Below are 19,416 nucleotides of genomic sequence, written 5' to 3'. Positions count from 1 at the left end.
TGGCAGGAAAAAAGGTATCACTATTGTGACTTAAAAATAAAGCCAAAGCCTGGGCTTGTTTTGAAAAGGTCCTTCAAATTGTGACTCTGCCCTTACAGAATATGCTGTCATCGTGTTAATGGAAAATGTGGTGAAGAATTACTCTGTAAATTGGGCAGATTCCACAGAAGATCTCAAATTAGTGCTGAATTAACTAGTGTGGAGATCAGACTTGAAAAAGGGACTACTCTGTATTTACAGTGGCTGTACCTTCTGAAGTGAGTGTGTTTAGTAGTTTACTGTGGGTGTGTTAAATACATGTTTCATGACAGCCTAGGGCCACTTCTCTGAAGGTTTTTCTCCATCTGCCAGTCATTTTAAAGAAACATAAATAAAAGAGCTATTCCAATTTCTTGAACATATAATGCACATTCTCAGGAGACCAGGGTGACTCAGAAGTAGCTTGTAAATAACATGTTTTAATGTTCTTAAATATATGTGCACCATCAGGCTCGCCGTGAGGTCTTGAGCCACTGCAAATGGTATTTGCTTCATCTGTCACAGACTTTCCTGATCCCAGGATGGTGAGTGGTGTGTGTTTTGTTTACTTGTTTTGAGGGTTAGCTGGTGGTTTGGTTATATATTCTGCTGCAACAAGAATTATTCCAATGGCAGTTGACCATTAAACACCTTGACTCAAACGAGGATTACCTGACTCACTCATTTACAGGCCAGCCCTGTTGTAAGTAAATACAAGATAATGGCCAAATTTCTGTTTTGTTTTAAATAAAAACAATAAACATACATCTCATGCACATCAGAACTGTCTGCTTTCTGTAGAGTCAAACCCTGACAAACGTGTGGAGAGTTTTGCTCTCATTGGGACTCACCAGTGGAGTGGCCATCAGATAAAAGATGCTGCCCTGCACAGAGGGCAGTGACAGCAACGAATGGCCAGAAAACACTGAGAGGCCACTTAATCTGTGTCAGCCTCCGAGGGTCCGTAGAGGAGCGAGGGATGAGAGAAGGAAATGCGGGAGCTGAGATAAAACTCTAAGCCTCCGGTTTGAGGAGACTTGTGGTAAGTAGGTTAAGAGAAGAGCTAGCTTTTCTTTTCCTTCCCAATTATTGCATTTCAGGTGTTTTCATAAGAAAAAAGGCTTAATTCCTTCTCCTTCCTTCTCCCTCCCCATTCTTCAGAACAGAAGCCAAATTTTTGCTTGTATAATTTCAAGCTGCAAGGTTGCTGTGAGCTTGCATGCCTGGGTCAATCAAGGAGTGCCTGGATTTCCCCCCTCCCCCAAGATGTCTTATGATGTATTGGATGGTATACAGAAATTATCTAATTTGCCCTGACATGCAGCAAGCCTTGAACCAGCTGAACCAGCTGCACTGTGGTTCTTGAAATGGAGAAGACTACTCATATGGGCCTGTAAAATTGTTGTATTGTGTGCCCGCATGGGCATGTATATGAATTTTTTAACTTCATTTTTCATAAGTTATCTATACCACAAAATTTCCTTTGGCTGTTTAGGGGATTAAGTGTAGTATATGAGACCTTTCACCTTTAGGTCATTTTTTGAGATACAGCTTCCATTAGCAGCAGCAAAAACCCATTACTTTCTGATGGCTAATCACTCATTCGTGCGGCACAGAGAGAGTAACTCATCTTCCAGTTAGAGGCAAGCGTTTGTTGCAGGAAGAACAAAAAAAAAAAAATTAGTGTCCTAGCTGTCGATTCCTGTGATAGGCAAAGGGCGTCCCAGTGAGGAACACAGAGTTTGTCCTTGTCAGTTGCAAATAGGACAGTGCTGGTTTATGTTTGTTGTTGTGTTCACTTGTTCTGTGGAGAGAGGATTTGGCTCCAGGTCTGCACTGTGTGGGGTGGGTCCCACCCTCCCTCCATTGTTCCTCAGCAAAAGTATAGTTCTGTCCCTTCTATGTGTTCCTGTTGCCAGATTTCTGAGCCCAAACTGTCCCCAGCCGAAGCACTAGGATGCTTTGGTTGGTCTTGTCCAGTAGATATATGTGAAAAACAGATACTTTTTAATGAGCCTGAAAAATCCATTTATAACAGTTTCCTAAGCCTCCTCTTGTTACAACATTTATCAGCTACAGCAACAAACCCCAGATAGTCACAAACGCTGATACCAAAACATGTCTATTGGAGCTTTAAGCCTACTTTTATTTCTCCCTTGTTTAGTCCCAAAGTCAAGGTTTGTTGCTGCTTGCGTGTAGCGTTCCTTACTATAGAGATGGTGTTTAGAGATTAAATTCTGAGAGTAGATTTAGCTTGCATCTACAGGTATATGGTACACCATGCATGTGACATTCCTCCACATATGTTCCTGAGATGCCTTGGCAGCAAGGCTTTATGAGATTCTTCTTGTTTGATGTTAATCAGTAATTATTCCTATTATCTCGTAATGGGCTAAAGGTGAGAAATCCCATGTTCCTTTCCTCCACCTGGATTCTGTATGAAAGTACGACACTAAGCTGATGGTGACCAAATGCTATTGAAGGCCACTGGTGACATCATGCACCAGGGTTGTGACAGTCATCGGCTGTGAAGGAGTGGTTGCTGCTGGAGTATGGGAGCGAAGCGTTTGTGTGGCTGCCTCTGCTCTCTGTGGGTGTTTGATTTTTATGTTAATATTTACGTCTCAATAGCCTTGCTGTGTAAATGCCTCTCCCCACCTGATTGGTGGTCGATGGTCCTTCTGCGCTTGTCTTTGGAGACTTCACAAGCTCTTTGCCAGCTACAGAGATGTCTCTTCAATGCCTTGTCCTCTTCAGAGGAGGCAAAACTGCTCCGATAAAAACCACGTGTAAGAGAAGGTTGCTAAAAGCAGAGGGAATGAGACTGTCAAAACACGGAAAGGAAATTGCTTACAAATATTTCCTTTCTTTCTTATCCCTTTACCATCCCTCTCCTTTGTCCTCCTTGGCTTTTTTATCTTAGGATAAACATTGTATTTATTTTCTGTTCACTGTGTGGAGAATTTAAATCCATTTTCAATAGCAAAATAAATATAGAAAGATACCAGTGTTCTTTTCTCTTGCAGGGAGAACTGGAGGTTATGTGACAATGGTATTGCAAAGGCAGGCCAAAGGAATCTGTGTTAATCCATATTCTTTTTCTTGTTATCAGTGTTTCATTTTATATTTTACTTTCCTTTTTAAGTAATAATCAATACTTCTTGGTAGAAATAGCCTAATAACTTTTTTGCCAGCTGTAAAATAAATATGCTATTGCTGTATAATGTTTGTCCAAGTATTACTTAGAAAGGGGAATGACATCAAGTTATCCTTGTAAAACTACTTTTGAGCTGTGGAGCTGGGAACTTTTTCCAGGTATTTATTAACTGAGGTTTCTGTCTCACTGGAAGATAAGTGAACATTGTTGTCATTTAAAAAGTGAGGCCCTAATGCTTAAGGTTAGTATTTTCTATAATAGCTTTTGTTCCTTCACGTTTTGGTTGTCCAGATATGGTATATTTCTTCAGATGTGCTGATTACCCATAACCTGAGCTTGAAGTTTTGAATAATGAGCTGCTGAGCATCTCCAGGCAGACCCACGAGCCAGCGGGCACTTATGAAAGTGTGGATTTGTCTGTGTCATTAACCATGTACAGTGACCTGTAAAGTCCTAGCGGTGTTTTTGGCTGTAATTGTTAAACCAGCCTCTCCTACAGGATAAAATGGGAAGAGAAGCTGCAAGCGTAGTGAGAAAACCTTGACTGAAAATACAAATATCTTTAGAAAATGCACTGGGAGTAATAATAATAAAGAAAAAGTACAGTGGCAAAATAAACTGCTGCTGATATAATTTTTCTTTCTCTCCCAAGTTTGCCTCTAGTATGGCAGTTTTTCTCCCTTCGATAAATAAATGCAAAGATGAGAATCGCTGCCAAAAACTGTCACATTTCTGGAACTTTCAGGCCCTGATTATTCACATTAAGCCTCCCCCCCCAGCAGTACAGTTTTCTGAATATGTACACCCACCATTCTGTCAGATCTGTGCAGTCTGCGTCTGGTTCAGCTTCTGTGTCTTTGATGTGCTCCATAACGTAGGCAAAGAGAGGTCTGATAGTCTCTCTAAAAACCTGACAGTTTGTGTGACAATCTGTCCACGAATCCGCAGGCTCCTTGTCAACGAAATGAGCCTTTGAATATCAGAGGTTTTCGGAACAGTGCTTGCAGCATTGCATATGCACTAAGGGGAGAGTACAACAGGCTTCCTTGTAACCTGAGAGATGTCTGCATTTTCCTTAATCATTCCAGGGACATCTCATCATTGCTTGTTGGCTGGTTCTCAGCCCCGCACATGTTGGGGTTATTTAGCAAAGCTTGATTTACTGGAAACTGCACATGGAGAATAATTTGCAGTTGGGGGTAGAGGAAAAACCCCAGGAGGGGGTGGAATTTACAGGCTTTGGTATACTTCTGGGTTTTGGTGTTTTTTTGTTTGTTTGTTTCTTACAGTGACTCTCTTCCTTGCAGTTCCCTTTACCCATGCAAGGGCATGGACGTGATGGATTTTCTTCAGTGCTCTCCAGTCCTCTTGCACAGCCTGCCACCTTGGGTCCCTCCTATTCTGGCTTCCTCTGGGAATCCTGTCAATTGCATTCCTTAGCTACCTGTTTTGGAAAAGGATGTGGTCATGAATATAACTTAGGTTTTTAAAGCTGTGATAGGCACTGTTAACTGGGCCAGCTGCTGTATTTTATAAATGGGGCTTAGGAATATTCTCAGCAGAGAAATCTGGGAGTTTGAGTTGCAGCGTGCCTGTCCGAGGCAGTGGGAGTTCTGTTGGAGGCTCTGTCAAATACCAGCTTTGGCATGATGGCATCAAACCTTAGCTATAATGTTCCTCCCTTCCCAAAATAAGCTCCTGTGATGGGCCTGACAGGGGAATGTACTTAGTATCTTTTTTGTAATGTATGACAAGTACTTGATGACTGCCAATTTTCTTTTTTCTGTTCTTTCCCCACCCCCTAAGTGCTGGTCAGCCTCTGAGTAAAACTTTCAGCTATTCTTGATATTCTGGCAATTCTCCTCTTCCCTGCTTCTCCCCTTCCCTTAGCACTGATTCTCTGCAGGCCTGTCAGTCTCTCTTGGACCATGCCCAGTCGTTAGAGGCAGTGTCCTGTGACCTAGGAGTGCATCCTGGTTGTGTGACGGATTGGCTGATAGGAGCCAGGTGTCACCACAGGACTAATGCAGCTGCCCAGCTGGGCGCAGGCATTTAGCAGGCAGTGCCTTGCCTTTGAAGTCACGGACACTACGTTATCTGTGCAGGTCAGCCAGGTGTAGGACTTCTCTGAAGCAGATGCTGAAAACCGTTGATGTTTAATCAATGCTTGGGAAGCCAGTTTACCTGCAGTTGTCAGGTATAATTGATTTGGGCATTTACTGTGAATTCCTCACCTAAGACTTCTTGCTCCTATATTAAACTTGCAGCTAGGAGGAGAGCAGAGCAATACTCTCCTCCAACAGTTTGAGCGTTAATCTGGGCCTTTCACGTTGTTGTTGCTGTCCTTGTCAGAAAGCCTGGGTTGCCTGCTGGCATTTTACGGCCTTTCTCTTTAAACATGCTTTTACTTTCCAGAGTTTGTGTTTAAAGAATTGCTAATGCTTTAGTTTCAGTCTTTCAGAATGGTGTGCTTTAAAGCAACCTCATATAAACGCAGTGTTTAATTATTTCTGGGGCTTTTTGCTCCTTTTTTCCCTTTTAATTGACTCTGTAGTAACAATTTCTTTATTGCTGGCTGTTGTTCTGAGTTGAAGATTACATGAGGCTTTCTGCATGTTTCCAGTGAGGCAGTTGCAACTCTTTGCAGAAGTTCCTAATACCGTCTTTCTGTGGGGTACCTGTTTTAATTGGACTCTTCCTGGGTACCTTTTTAGAGACAGTCCAACTCTGGTGTGCGATCTTGGTCTGGTTCTGTAAACCTGTTCTTACTCAGATGGAGTATCTTGGTGTGGGATCTGGTTCTGGGAAGTCCTGGGGTGTGTAGCTTTGTCTGATTCAGTGTGTGCTTTAGGGGTTGTAGCTTAACCTTTTTGTGTCTAGCTTGTTATCCACAGGATAAACCCAGCTGTGGTCCTTACTCCCCAGCTCTGCCTCCCTAAAGTTTTGTGGAGATTGGTATTTTGGGGGATTTTATCTTTGAGAAGTTGTCTAGGTATGTTAGAGAATTAATATTTTGCTTTCAACTCAGGCTAATATTGCAGTTGTGAGAATATCTGTTCAGATGGAAATACACTTCTGCCTGCCACTAGTTTAACTTTCCTGTGTTGTTACTGCGGACATTGCTCTTTTTCTGTCCTCTCTGAATCTTAATCCAAAATTTATGATCTCGCAGCCTGTTGCCGAAGGAAAGAACAGAATGACACAAATTCAATGCTCTCATTTCATTATTGGTCTCAGCGGGAGGAGTGGATGAACCCACACATGAACAGCAAACAACAGAGCTGTGTTTAGAAGTTGGCTTTGGGTAAAAAAAATCTTTTCTCCGTATCAGCAAGCTGTTTGTAGTTGCTTGCATCTTTCCTCTATTACCTTTTGAGAAAAAACATTTGAATTAGCATAAAAGCAGTTTAACCCTTGGCTTCTGTGCTCTCGTGGTATGCTTTATATGCACATTTCTCTTCCTTGCTAATCAGCTTCTATGTGTATGTGCACTTGTGTTTGATAGGAAGGAGAAAATGTGAATGATCTCTTTTAGCTAAATGCTAGCTGATACCAACAAGCAGGCTGAGCAAGGACTCAAGAGGAGCTAGCTCAGGAGGTGAAGAGATTGCTTCTTGCAATGTGTCCCAAACTCCCTGTTTTGGACCAAAGTTGATAGCAGTGATTGATTGTGTAGGTTGATTTTAACAGATCCAAAGGGTCATCCAGTGAACAGATCGGTTCAGCTCATCTGCCTCTGTACCTGCGGGAGGGGTGCAAGTAGACGGGGTAATTTTTCAAATCGGTTAGGAGCTATTTGCATGAGACTTCTGAGCGATAAGAATGAGCAGCTTGATTTATAGTGCGTGTGAACCAGTGACCCATCGAGGTGTGTGGTGCCTGAGTGTACCTTTGCTTCCCTTAGGCAGTGCTGTGAGCAAAAGTGGTTCCTGAAGCCTGCACTTACTGAAGTTTTTCTGTAGCTTCCCACTGTTCCTTGGGCAGTAGCTGTGTCCAGGGCACGTGCGTGTTCCCTGTCCCCAAGTCGTGCGGGCAGGTGGCAGTCATGCTGCTTTATCAGGATGGTGTGGGGTCTTATTTCTGGCTTTAGAAGCAGCTGGAAGCAGGATTTCAAATGTTTCCCAGTTGATATGCGATACATGAAAATTAGCCTCTGCTTTTCGTTCCCCTTTCTCCCCCAAATTTGTGGTGTTTCCTACTCCCAGGGCACACCGCATATTCCTCCTGCCACATGGCACCGCCTCTTGTGCTCCGTGTGGTGGGAGGTTTGCTGGAAGCTGGCGAGCGCAGACGTCAGGAGAGGGGATTGAAGCAATGCATCTGTCAGGTGCGAGGCAGATTGTACCATCTAATCCCCCGGCTGTCATCTGCAGCATTTGTCAAGGCCTCTGCTGGCCTGCTCTGTTTCATCAGAGGTATCACCAGTATTCATCTAGGCTGGCAGTATTTCAACAGCTGTTAATCCTCTTTGTATCTTTAAGCACTGTGACCACCGACAAGCTTCTATACTCTGAGGTGTCAAAATATCTCAAGATAGCTGGCGTGATGGTGGCTGGGTTTTTTTATTTAATTCAAACACCATCAGGTCCAGTCTGGGTCAGTAGATCAGAAGGAGAAATCTATGTCCTGGTGTCAGGTTGTTGCTGCTGCTGCTTCGCGTTTGCAAAGAATTTTACCTAAAATTTGATTAATTTCTAGTTCCTCATGCTTGCATTGCTCAGTGTTCTGTTTTACATGTTACTGCAAGTATTGCATGTTTCACTGAAGTTGTAAGGAATGTGGTTTAATGTCAATGTGAGAATGAGCTGGCAGGGTCTTCGCTTTATGCTTCAATTATTCCCTCCTGAAATAACCCTGAGAACTCCATCTTCTGCTACATTGTTTTCTTACTTTCTTTGCTATATGCTGTGGAAAGGGCCTGGGCAGTGTAGCGAGGTGTAGTAGTGAGTGTTGGAGTTTCTCTGCAAGTTTGCAGCCAAGCAGGAATGCTGAATTAAAACTGCTCCAAATTTAGCTCAAGGTTTTAAAATTGGTTCCCTTTAGAAGGGGAATTTTTAGTGCAAGGGTGTTTTGGAGGAGTGGGGAGCAAGGGTATAGCAGCAAATCTGTTGTAGAAAAGCAGCAGGGTAAAAGAAAGTGGTTCTGTTGGTCTTTAGGCTCTAGTTATGTATTTTTATAATTTCTCAGTGTTTTTGTTATTTGCTACGAACCGTCATTTAATAGCAGGGGAAAATCTTTCAAACTAACATTTCTTTGTTTAGTTTGTTTGTCCTCTCTGGAGAGCTCTCTCCCCATATGACAAAGCTCTGATGTTCTGAAGTTGGTGCCCCTGAGGCTCAGCTTTATTGAGGGAAGTGAAACATTTTAGGTGGTTCATTCATTCTTTCTGTGTCTCTTGTTATTTGAGCCTGTATGGTGTCCTCTGGTCATGTTTTTAAACTTATTTCTGCAACTAAGACTGCCAGGAGCTTTATTTAATAATAGTTGAGGTCTCATGTTCAACTTTTTTTTTTGTGAGCTGCCATTTTATCTCAAGCATCAAATATTGTGAGAGTAAATTAAAAGCAGCATTGATGTTTTGTAATTTGGTGTTGAATGTTCTCTCTTTTACTGTGCAGCTGAATATTGTTCTATGAAGCTAAAGGACTTCACTAAGACTATGGGCAGCTCAGACTTTGTTTCAAGTGCAATACCACACCTTGATCCTGCTGAATAGCCCTTCTGTGTGGGTGGCTCTGCTGAAGTCACAGGACATGTGCTTCCTGGCTAGTTCCTTGTTTGCAACCTTATTATAAAGTCCTAGATTTTTGTAGGCCATTGGAACATTATCCTTTGCCACTGTGTGATAGGGTAAAATACTGAAAATGAAACAGATCTTGCATCCAAAGTCATATAGATAAGGATATTTGGAAGATCATTCTCTCTAAGTAGAAGCCCCAGATCACAGATCCTGCCCTGACTGTGCCTATGCTGAAAGGCCCATCCTCTGTTGCTCATTAAGCCCATTTGTTGCTCATTTAGTGTTTAGGACAAAAGTGAATGCGACTTTCCCAAGGTAGGAAAGGGCCTAGAGGCCGAGGAAAACCTGTTTAACAAGTCTGCTTGTTGAACGAACTTAGGTTTAAATGGTAAAGTTCTGTTTTTCTTACTTGGGGATGCATTTAAAGATACTGACTCATAGCATTGGAAATACTGCTTCATTGTTTTTTAGGGCCTGAGGCAGGGGAGAAGGCAGAGAGGTCTGACTCAAAGGTAGGATGCCCAGTTGGATCACATGCAAAGATATTTCCTTTTCATTTTTAAAACTCAGCGGCTTTCATCTTCAGGTTGAAGGTCTTCTGTGCCCCTCCTTGATCTTTGCATCGTGCCTGATGGTTTCTGTGAGGTCAGGTCTCTTCTCGTTTCCCTCACTGAGATTCTTGCCTCTCCATTCAGCTTCTCACTTGCCTGCTTTTCTTCAGCTTTAGGATCCAGAGCTATTTCATACTGGTTTCTTTCCCAGCTATTTTTGTCCATGTTTGTAGCTGATGTTGCTGTAGATGGGGCTGACCATAGTACCAGGCATCTGGAATCTCTCTGATCAACTGGGCAAGGTTGTGCCACAACCACGTTAATCGACAGTGCAAGCAGTAAATGAATCTGTTGGCTATTTTATCTTTCTTTGGGTGGGTTAAATGCCAACCTCATGCTGGGTCTCACGTACAACATATTTGTTCCTGTTTTCCTCTCCTGCTGCTGTTTCACTGCAGAGTGCTGCAGGCTAATAGTATCTGACGGGGCTACTTCCTATTGCCTGAAAAATGTTTAATTTTACTACCTTGCTTTCTCTCTTTCCCACTTTCTCTCATTTTGATCTCTCAAATCCAGTCCCTTTGAGAAATCAGGCAGAATGAAATATGAAAATTGCTTGGTTAGTAATTGGAGAAACGGTGAGGCTTGTGAAACCCATGGAGATAACGCTTACATCTACTTATTCACATTATTTAATTTTTAATGGCAAATTTAATTAATGAAGCACAGGTCCTGTGGTTTCATGTGTGAATAAGTAACAGCAGGGAGCTGAAAGTCATGAGGTCTGTTTACAGGACAGAGAAAAAGGCTCCATTAAATTCTGAACTTTTCATTATAGGAAGGAGTAAAATGGGTTTAATAGCATAGAAGTTTGACCATTATGTAACAAGTAAGTAAATGAAAACTTTAATGACAATTTGGTGGCAAAATGCATTTTGATGTGGTTACTCATCCATGATTTCTCAGTTCAAGTCTGTCTTCTAGGTCAAAGTTTGGAAAAGCAAAGTCTGTTCTGTGGCTTTTTCGGTATGTGACATAAATTCAGGCACCAGAGATAAAAATGCTTAAATATAGCACCTTGAAGCCTAGGCTCTGAAAACCTGTATAAACCTTCCAATTAGCTAAGCTTCACACAACTTCAGTGATACAGGCAGCTGTTATCCCTCGCTTGCAGATGGAGAATGGTGACTCGCCCAAGATTGCACAAGTGGCAGAACCGCTAATAGAACTTGAGTTATATCTGTCCTTTCCTTTTTCTAACCACTGAACAATATGTGTCGTCTCATCCTGCGCAGGACCACAGCTGCATTTATGGGAAAATAAATGAAGAGCAAGAATAGTATTCTATATAAAATGACCAAATTCAGGGAGAGAAGAGATAGCAGCTAGAACCAGCACTACATGAATAGCTCTCCTTGCTTTCAATACCATTTTGTCGTTTTTTTGATTGATTATTGCATATTTTCATGTGCCTTTTCAGACTAAGGGTCTTGCAGATGAGTTTTGAGTGAGGCAATTGGAGCTATTTTGGTGTAAAGTCCAGAGACTTTGCCTAAAGCAGCTTTATCAGCAGTTTAGTAACACAAGATCTTGCAGCGAAGTTGCTGGGGGCGCGCAGCCATTCCCTTCTGCTCTTTGCGCTTGGGAAGCTTGTAAGTGCAGCCGAGAGGAGGAATTCATCCTCCATGTTCAGTGGTTGAGCAGTTGTGAACTAAAACTCTTTCTGTGCAAGCTCAGGAGAATTTAATGCAAACCTCTTAAGCCCTGCAGCAAGACACTGCAGACTGTTTGGCAGTGCCTTAACTGATACCTGATACGCCTCCCTGTGTTGTTAAAAGGGAAACAGGCTGCATAATTTTCTTTTAAAGAATAAGTAACATAAGTAGAAGCACTGAAATGTAAAATGGATTTTCCAGTGCTAGCAGCCAATTTTGATACTTGCATGTCAGTAACTTACAAGATCCTTCACAGCAATTAATGAAAAAGGAGAACAAAACACAACCTAACTCAAAGTGACTCAGTGCTGGAAACACCTTGTTTTTGTGGTTACAAGGAATAATCAAAGCTGATGGTTGGTTATTAGTGACCTTTTCCCCTCGTTCCCTCCACAAAAGTGAAGCGCGGAATGGAGGACGTGTTGTGGCCTTGACGCATTTTGCTGAAAAGAAAATGAACTTTTAAGCATTTTTTGTGTTCTTTGAACTGAGTAGGCTTTGTTGTTGGAAATCGTTATTAATTATAGAAGATGATTTTGTGATGGGATAAGATCTGAGACACCTTTAATTTTTAGAGCTGAGTATTATATTCTTTGTTTCAGAATGCAGAGATCTACAAGCTGACATCCGAGCAGTACCAGGAGGCAGCCACCAAGGCAGAGGAGTGGATAAAGTGAGGAGCCATTTTTGTTCTTTTCAGCAGTTCCAGTTGCATTCCGTAATGCTCGGTGTGTAGCCTCTGGATATTCCCATAAACGGAGTGTCAAGTTACCTCCTGTAAGGCATTTAAGGGGCTGAGGAGTTGTAAGCTAGTGTCTTCTCTTTCTGTGCCAAGCTTCACAGAATTTAGTATAAAGTTGTTAGATTTTGGAAGGGAGAATGAGGGAGAAGATGTAGACTCTAGAAAATTCACTTTAAACGGCAACATTTACTAGGATTTTCAAAATGGCAATGGAGCATATTTGATCTGTTCAAACTTTGACCCCATGCATTTAACCTACACATTGCAGCATTGGCCTAGTGCATGGAAATAGGAAGAATGGCAGCCCTTCTAAAGTTTTCATTGCCCAGGGAAGAAAAAAGTAAACAGCCTAAATACTAGCCCTCTAAATTTAAATCAAAATAGAATTGTAGTTATCATGAATGTTTTCTTAGAATGGGTGCAGTGATTTTTCTGACCTTTTTTATTGGCCTTGGTACAATTAGCAGGCCTTTAATGTTGTCTTTTTACCATGAGCATATTTAGTGTCTAAACTCCATTTGTATTTGCCCGTGGCATTATATAGCTTATTGTTCCACATGCACTAACAGCTGTCCAAGAAAAAATATTTTCTATAATTCTTTAATATTAATGAGTCCAAAGCAATTACGCTGTCAAGAGCAGCACTCAGATCTCAGTTGGGTAAACAGTTGGCCAACATGCAGTAAACTGGAGTAGCAACATATGTAGTCCACTTGGGTCCAGTCCAGACTGTATGATACTTAATTGCATAAATAGATAATATAGTAGTGATGAATATGTTAGTGGGGTGTGCAGTATATTGTGCTGTCTTTATTTAAAATCATGTTTGGCTGCCAATGCATCACATAACCTGTTGTAATTCCACATTTTTGTTTGGACAGTCAAGTAATAAGTTGCTAAACAAGCCAAAACAAGGCAGCTAACACATTGCGTGCATTTTCATGCAGTTTTGCATAGTAAAATTCTAAATTCTGTTTTTAAATAAAATTTTAAAAATCCATAGGATATAAAGTTCTGACAGTCTTTGATCAGTCCAGTTTTTTCTTGGATTTGTTTCTGCAGATGTGCAGTCGGTTTTTGGGAACACATGTAGCAATGATTTATCCTTGTGACTTTGTAAAGGAAGAGGTTGGAACCTTGGATTAAGTTCTTTACTTGCTACTACAGACTGTAACCAACCTATTTTTTATAGTAGTCTTAAGTTTGGTTCCTGAGGTTTCAGTTTCATTTGGTCTCTTCTGTTTCTTGTGGAGATGAAGACTGGTAATGCAGGAAACTCAGGAATGCAACTATTTCTCATAAAGGTTAGTGGCTGAGACCAATGCAAGTGCTAATGTCTGACTTCTTTCAAGATTCAGAAAATGTGTTTATGGTCTCTTAGGGGTTCCTTCCCCTTTTCTTTGAGCCTTCATCATCTGCCAGTCACTGGCTTCTGGCCTTATTGTATAATGCCCTTCTATTTGAAGGCCATGTGAACTTGAGCTGTCAAAAAGGGACAGATTCCTTAGGCTGTCTTCTTGCAGCCAAAAGAGACAACTGCCCTAATGTGAATTTTGTGTGAAAAGATAACATGTCTGGGGGAGGCCTTGAGAAGGGCCAAGCTAGTGAAACTGAGGGAGAAAGTGAACATCATAACCGCCTATTTCTTTACCGCAGAAATTGCCAGCAAGAGCTAGGATTGCACTCAGCCGCGTGTTGGAGTGCATGATCTGGGATTGATAATGCCCTTTGATAATTGTACATGTGGGAAGAATCGTTGCTTTGCCCCATCAGCCTGCAGTGCACGCATCTCTTACAGCAGTATGCAGCGATCCTTTTCAGGGTCATTGCCTTGGTGTACAACACACTGTACAAACACTCTTAAAAGAGGGCACACGCCTCATGTGTGGGTCATGATAAGGCTGGAACAGGGAAACTTCCTTCGTGGATTGGCATTCAAAATTATTTGGTAGGACTTGAAGTCTGCATATTGTGAGGTCCTCTTGTTAGGCGTCATATATTCAATCAAGTCTTTCTACAGCCTGTTGATGTCACAGGATCTTGTAATTTATTACCTTTAGTGGAAAGAATAGTTTGCTCATCCTGTTTTGCACTTTCATGTTAGACATACGAGCACGGTAAGTGCTAAGGTAGGTAAGACTGATTTATGCAGATCTAGTAGCTTGGTTGGCAGGAATAAACTGACACTCCAGTAAAATTACATGAACTGGAATATAGCCAAAATATGAATGAAGCACAGGTCTGCCTGCTGCCAATACTGGACTTTGATAGCTCCTGTAATGAAAGGAAACCAGGAGTGGCACTTCATCCATCTGCAGAGGAGAAGGCATCTCCTTCCCATAGTGTCTCTTCCCTAGCTTACATCATCCCTGTTTCACTGAACTCTTTGACCTGCCCCTGGCACTTTTGCCTTGTGAGACCAGTCTACTCTGGATTTGTTGTCTTCTGCCATTGTAATCAGCATAACTGATGGAGGAAGAGGGGAATAGAGCTGGGGTTGGAGTACCCTGTTTTTCAGAGTCTGTGTTGAAGCAAAGATATGAAATACCTGGAACAAAAACCCCAGTGTTTTCTTGGCACTTACTGACTTTTGTAATTCTGTTATCAACACCTACAGCTCTGCACAAGTGGTCAAGTGTTTTAAGGACTATTTCCTCTCCTTAGTGATTATCAAGCATTGCAGGACTTAGGAATATTGTACAAGCTTTCCACCAGTGACCCTTCACAGCATGCCTGTGAGGTAGACACATTCCTATGTCCCTTTGTATAGAAACAGAAGTGAAGTACTTATTGCTGAGCTTCATATTAAATCACTGACATAGTCATTAGCTCCTGGTTTCTACTTCAAGGTAGGATGCTAGTCTTGATGCCTGCATAGCCTGACTTATGCAATGGACTTTGTTCCTCATCTCTTTACCTGAACCCAGCCTGCTCCTGTCTCTGCGTTCCTCCTACCACAGTGTCCCCTTTCTCTTTGTTCTGGGCTCTGTCCAACCTGTTCCTTTCTCCCAGGAAGAAGATCCTAGCAACAAGAAATCACTGAGGACAGCTTTCAGCACCTTAAGCAATTTGCCCTTGTTGCTTACATGCTGTGGTGAATTGGACAGTTGCCACGGACATATTGTCTCAATGATGTTGTTATAATCGATGCATTATTATTTTTCTCTTTTGCTAACCAACAGAATTTAAAGTCTGGGGACCTAGAACTTTTTTCCTCCTTCCTTCCCTGTTTAGCAAACTGTGCACATCAGTAACCACCCACAAAGGAAGCAGCGTGTAAATAAAAAGCCAGCACTCCCTGCCCTTCACTTCGTTCCACATCCTTTTCTCAGTGTTCATAGAGCCATGACTCAGACTGGGTTTAGAGAAGACAACCTGCTAATCCCCTCCCTGCTACAGAGAATAAAATGGCATTTCATTCCAAGCTCTATTAATGCGCTCGCTCCGGGGATAAAGCAGCACTCCCAAAAGGCAGTGACCAAATTTTTTTTCTGTTGTGTTGTCTTTGTCTTCTTTTGAGTGTTACATTTAGATTAGCTTCTGAGGATTAAATGTCATTACAGTCCCTGAATCTGTTAAGGGAAAGGAAAAAAACATCAGTAAAGAGGTTATGGCTTAGTGAAGGCACTCTAGATTTATCCTCAAAATGCTGGTTGTTTTTTTTTTTAAAAAAAATATTTATTTCTTTTGTGAAGGTTGTCTTATCACATTTTTATTTTATTTTTTGTAGTTGTTAAATTTGGATGCAAGAATTGGCATGGGTGGGGATGTGACTGTCTCTGAAAGGTAAAGCTGCAGGAGTGGGGTGAGGGGATTAGGAAGCTGTTAAAAGATAAAATTGTTCTGAAGCTGAGTTTCCCTCTGAGATCTCCTTATAGTTTGCAGACTGTTTCTGAAGCTGCTTACCGATGGCTGTGCTGCCTTGCGTTTGTGCTGAGTGAGAGGGCTGCATATGCTTTGTGCTGCTATCAAGGACTGCATAAAGAATGCCGGTATCATGTCCTGATAGAGATCAGCCTTGAATCCAAGGCAACTTTCCAGTGGAGAAACTGCCAAAGGGTTTTACTCCAAACGGGACTTAGTATCTAAGAGTTCCATTTAAAGGTCATAAGATTTTTAAACTTAATGGACATGAGTATTTAAGGTGATTATGTTAGAGAAACTGGCATGTAGTAAATGTCCTCCTGGGCGGAACGTGGAGTAGAGAACCATACTGACTCAGTGGCAGTAGAGAGAGAAAATTCATAGGTGGACTGTCTGCTGGCAAGAGGGAATTTATGGTTGCTTTCAGTACTCATGGAAATGAAGGTATTATTGAATTGCACAAAATTTTGAGACTGATGGCTCCTCAATTAAAATGGCAACACTAACCGGAATCTGGAGGAACTGCCTTTTCTTTTTTTCTTCTTTTTGTCTGTCTCTTTTTTTGCCTTGTTTGTGTAGATCTGGAAAGTTTATAAAATAGTTATGTGGTGATACTTGAGTTCATTAATCTTGAAATCTACTATGGGGCCTCAGGTATTTCAACAGAGGGCTATGCCCAGGAGTCAAGCTCTGAAATAGTTGTTATGTGGACAGTCATGAAGCCCAAGGAGAAGAGGAGCAAAGACAATACCGTTTTCAAACAAAATTGCTCTGAGATTTCTCCTGTCATTAGATTAGACAAATGATTAATTCAGTGTTGAAATTAAGAGCCTCTGCAATAGGGATTTAAGAGTTTTCAGGAATAAAAGACTGCTGGAAGCTCATCCCCAGCCTTATCTCAACAGCGCTTTTGTGCCCTGCCAATGATGATAGCTTCACAAAAAAGGTTTGGCTCCATCCTAGTCCTGTTCTTCCCTCAGTGCTTGGTTTGTGTTGGTCGTTCCTGCTTTTGTCTGCACCAAGTCTGTTTCGTGTAACCTTTAAATAAAGAGATGGGTTATTAGTCAAAGCTTTGCCGTTTCTCTGGTTTATAAAGTTGCTCTTAGTAGGAAATTGGAATATTGTTCTAAGAGACTACAAGGCATGAGTTGCCCCACAGTTATTTCAAAAGAGGGTAAAAGTAGATGGGTCAATTTTGACTTTGTGTCATCTTATGTGATGTGAATTTTACTGAAAGAAAAACCTTCTGATCATTTTTAGTTCTGCTTCACAAGGTATTCACTCATGTACATTAACACGTAAACATTTTCTTTAAAAATTCTGGAAAGCCCATTGTTATGCAACTGTTGTACCAGTGCATTGATTTCCAAGGAAGCTATGTTCCCTTACTACTTCAGGGATATGGTATGTGGTAATGGAAAAGTCAAATATATGTAATGGATTTGTGTAAATGTTCCAGATTGTTCTTTTTTGAACCAAATTTTAAATATTGAAAACTTATTAGACTGTATACTTTATCCAAGCTGTTGAACCTTCTTTCTGAAGTTCAGTTCTTGAGGATTACTAAGATGCTGGTTCTAAATAAGACTTTCCTTTTGCCCAGTGTTCTAATCTAGTGTTTACAGTATTGCCTTTCCTCTCGTGCGTGACGAGGGGTACTAATAAATCAGTCCAATGAACTGAGATTGCAGTTCTGTTAGTGCTGAAAAACTGGTGTCAAATATTAATATATCTTTTCAAAATTGCAAGAGCATTTCTTCAAAGGTACCTTGGTAGAACTTGGGAATTTATAAAATAAGACCTGAACAGCAAAGGCTGGAACAGCAAAGGAAGAGGTGCCAAAGACTCCATGTAGTCTACTAGGGATGTTTCTATTGCTATCGATTTTTACATGGAAAGCACTTGTATTCTGTAGTAATATTGCCGTTATAAAACCCTTAGATCAGGGTTTGTTGGCAGGCCAAATCCAGATTGTTTTCAAGAGCATGGATATTTGTGCACCTGTTAAACCTCATAAATACTTTGTGCATCAGACTATGTGAAATATTTCAGTTCAAAGCTCTTTATCATGGAGAATGCAGTGAAAATAGAAGCAGATCTCTGCCCTCAGATTGGGAATTGCATGTTTCACTGTGTACCATAATAGAAGCAAGGTTTCTCTAGGTTTCATAGTATTTTATTGTGTATATAGATGTAATGACAGGTCCACACCAATGTCCAGAACTTCTTGTGCCTTTGGTCCCGCACTCTCCCCTTGGCTTGAGTTGGTGAAGGTATCCTGAATATTAATTAATGACCCAGCTCAGCTTATCCTGCTGTGCTTTTCTGCCTCTTTCTTCCAGCGTGTGTTGTATAGAGTGCTGGTGGTAGTGGCATGGCGCTGATTTGTGGAGGATTGAGGTTAAAGTTGTCTGGGGAAGCTTTCCAAAGAGAGTGGTAAATTACAGATGTCAGAAGCAATAATGCCTGAGAAGCCGCTAGTTACCAGTGAATTAATGACTTGTTTGCTAATTAGGAGCCTAAGGCAGAGTTGAGGTAACACTCCTAACAATCTGGTCGTTAATTCACTAGCAACTGATTCCAAGAGCAATGTTGCTATTTTGAACAGTAATTGTATTCCTGATTCTGGATTATATGTGCTGTGCAAAATGGCTTTACTTACTGTTGAGTCAGTGTCTCCTCCTGTAGTGATGGAGGGATGATAGGAGAGACCAAAGGCAAGTACCAGTGGAGGAAATCTGAGGAGAGAAATAGTTTGTTCAGAGCTTCTGTATCTCCACCTTCTGAGGTAAATAAGGACTGTGGCAGGAAGGCTGTGGGCACCTTCCATCGTGGTGATCCATCTGCAGAGAGGAAGTTGGTGGTGTTTTATGTTGTTGGCTGATGAGAGAGTGAGGTCCTTTCCTCCCTTATAAAGGGAGAGAAAAATCACGTCTGCCATCAGACCAGGCTTCGATGACTTAATTTATTTTATTATTTATTTATGTGGTGTGATTTTGATAGTTCATTAAGTTACTCTGATAAAATAGGTTTCTAGGCTATGTAGTCCCATCATCTTTTGGAGTCTCAAGATCAGGTGGTACTCAGCCTGCTGTGAGAGGACCTTGCTGGGGTTGGTTCTAGTAACTAATTTGGCCCCAAAAAATAGTCTTTGGAAGACAAGAGCGCTTGCTTATTCAGGGATGAATATTGTTTCTTTGGAGAGAAATTCTCAGCATTTTGCTGACTGTGAGTGCCACTAATAGCACGATGGAGCAGTCTCAAGGAGGCATGAGTCTTAAGTGACCTGATATGTTTCAGATACTCTTCTCCAAACTTAAAACAATGTTATCAAAATTATTTTCTATAAGGATTTTTTTCAATTATCTGAGGACTTCTTGAAATTATAATATTTATTTTAAAAACACCAAAAAAAAAGAAAAAATCCTAACCTCCCCCCAGAAATAGACTTCAGGGCTTTGTGTGTATTCTTTGACAGCACCATTATTGATGTTCTCTGGGGGATGAGTAGCTGCTTAGTGGGGATCTTGCTGAGTCAGTACTCAGCAAATTGCATGGCATGGTGAAGGGGGACACTGTGGTTTCCAAGATTGAGCATGTGGGCAGAAGCAAGGGGATTTTTTTAATAA

At 41.4% G+C, this 19,416-nt stretch overlaps 1 protein-coding gene across 4 annotated transcripts in view; it reads left to right on the top strand.

The window, feature by feature from the left end:
* CHCHD6 (coiled-coil-helix-coiled-coil-helix domain containing 6) overlaps positions 1-19,416 on the top strand; it is a 118,248-nt gene that overhangs the window by 49,321 nt on the left and 49,511 nt on the right. For all 4 annotated transcript variants that reach the window (XM_064453754.1, XM_064453753.1, XM_064453755.1 and 1 more), the window contains one exon: positions 11,784-11,854. In XM_064453754.1, the coding sequence (XP_064309824.1) occupies positions 11,784-11,854 (71 nt within the window). The remainder of the gene's footprint in view (positions 1-11,783; positions 11,855-19,416) is intronic.

This window comes from Phalacrocorax carbo, chromosome 6, assembly GCF_963921805.1.
Source record: "Phalacrocorax carbo chromosome 6, bPhaCar2.1, whole genome shotgun sequence".
Classification (NCBI taxonomy): domain Eukaryota; kingdom Metazoa; phylum Chordata; class Aves; order Suliformes; family Phalacrocoracidae; genus Phalacrocorax; species Phalacrocorax carbo.
The sequence above is the reverse complement of the archived record's forward strand: the minus strand, read 5'-3'. Positions and strand labels throughout refer to the sequence as shown.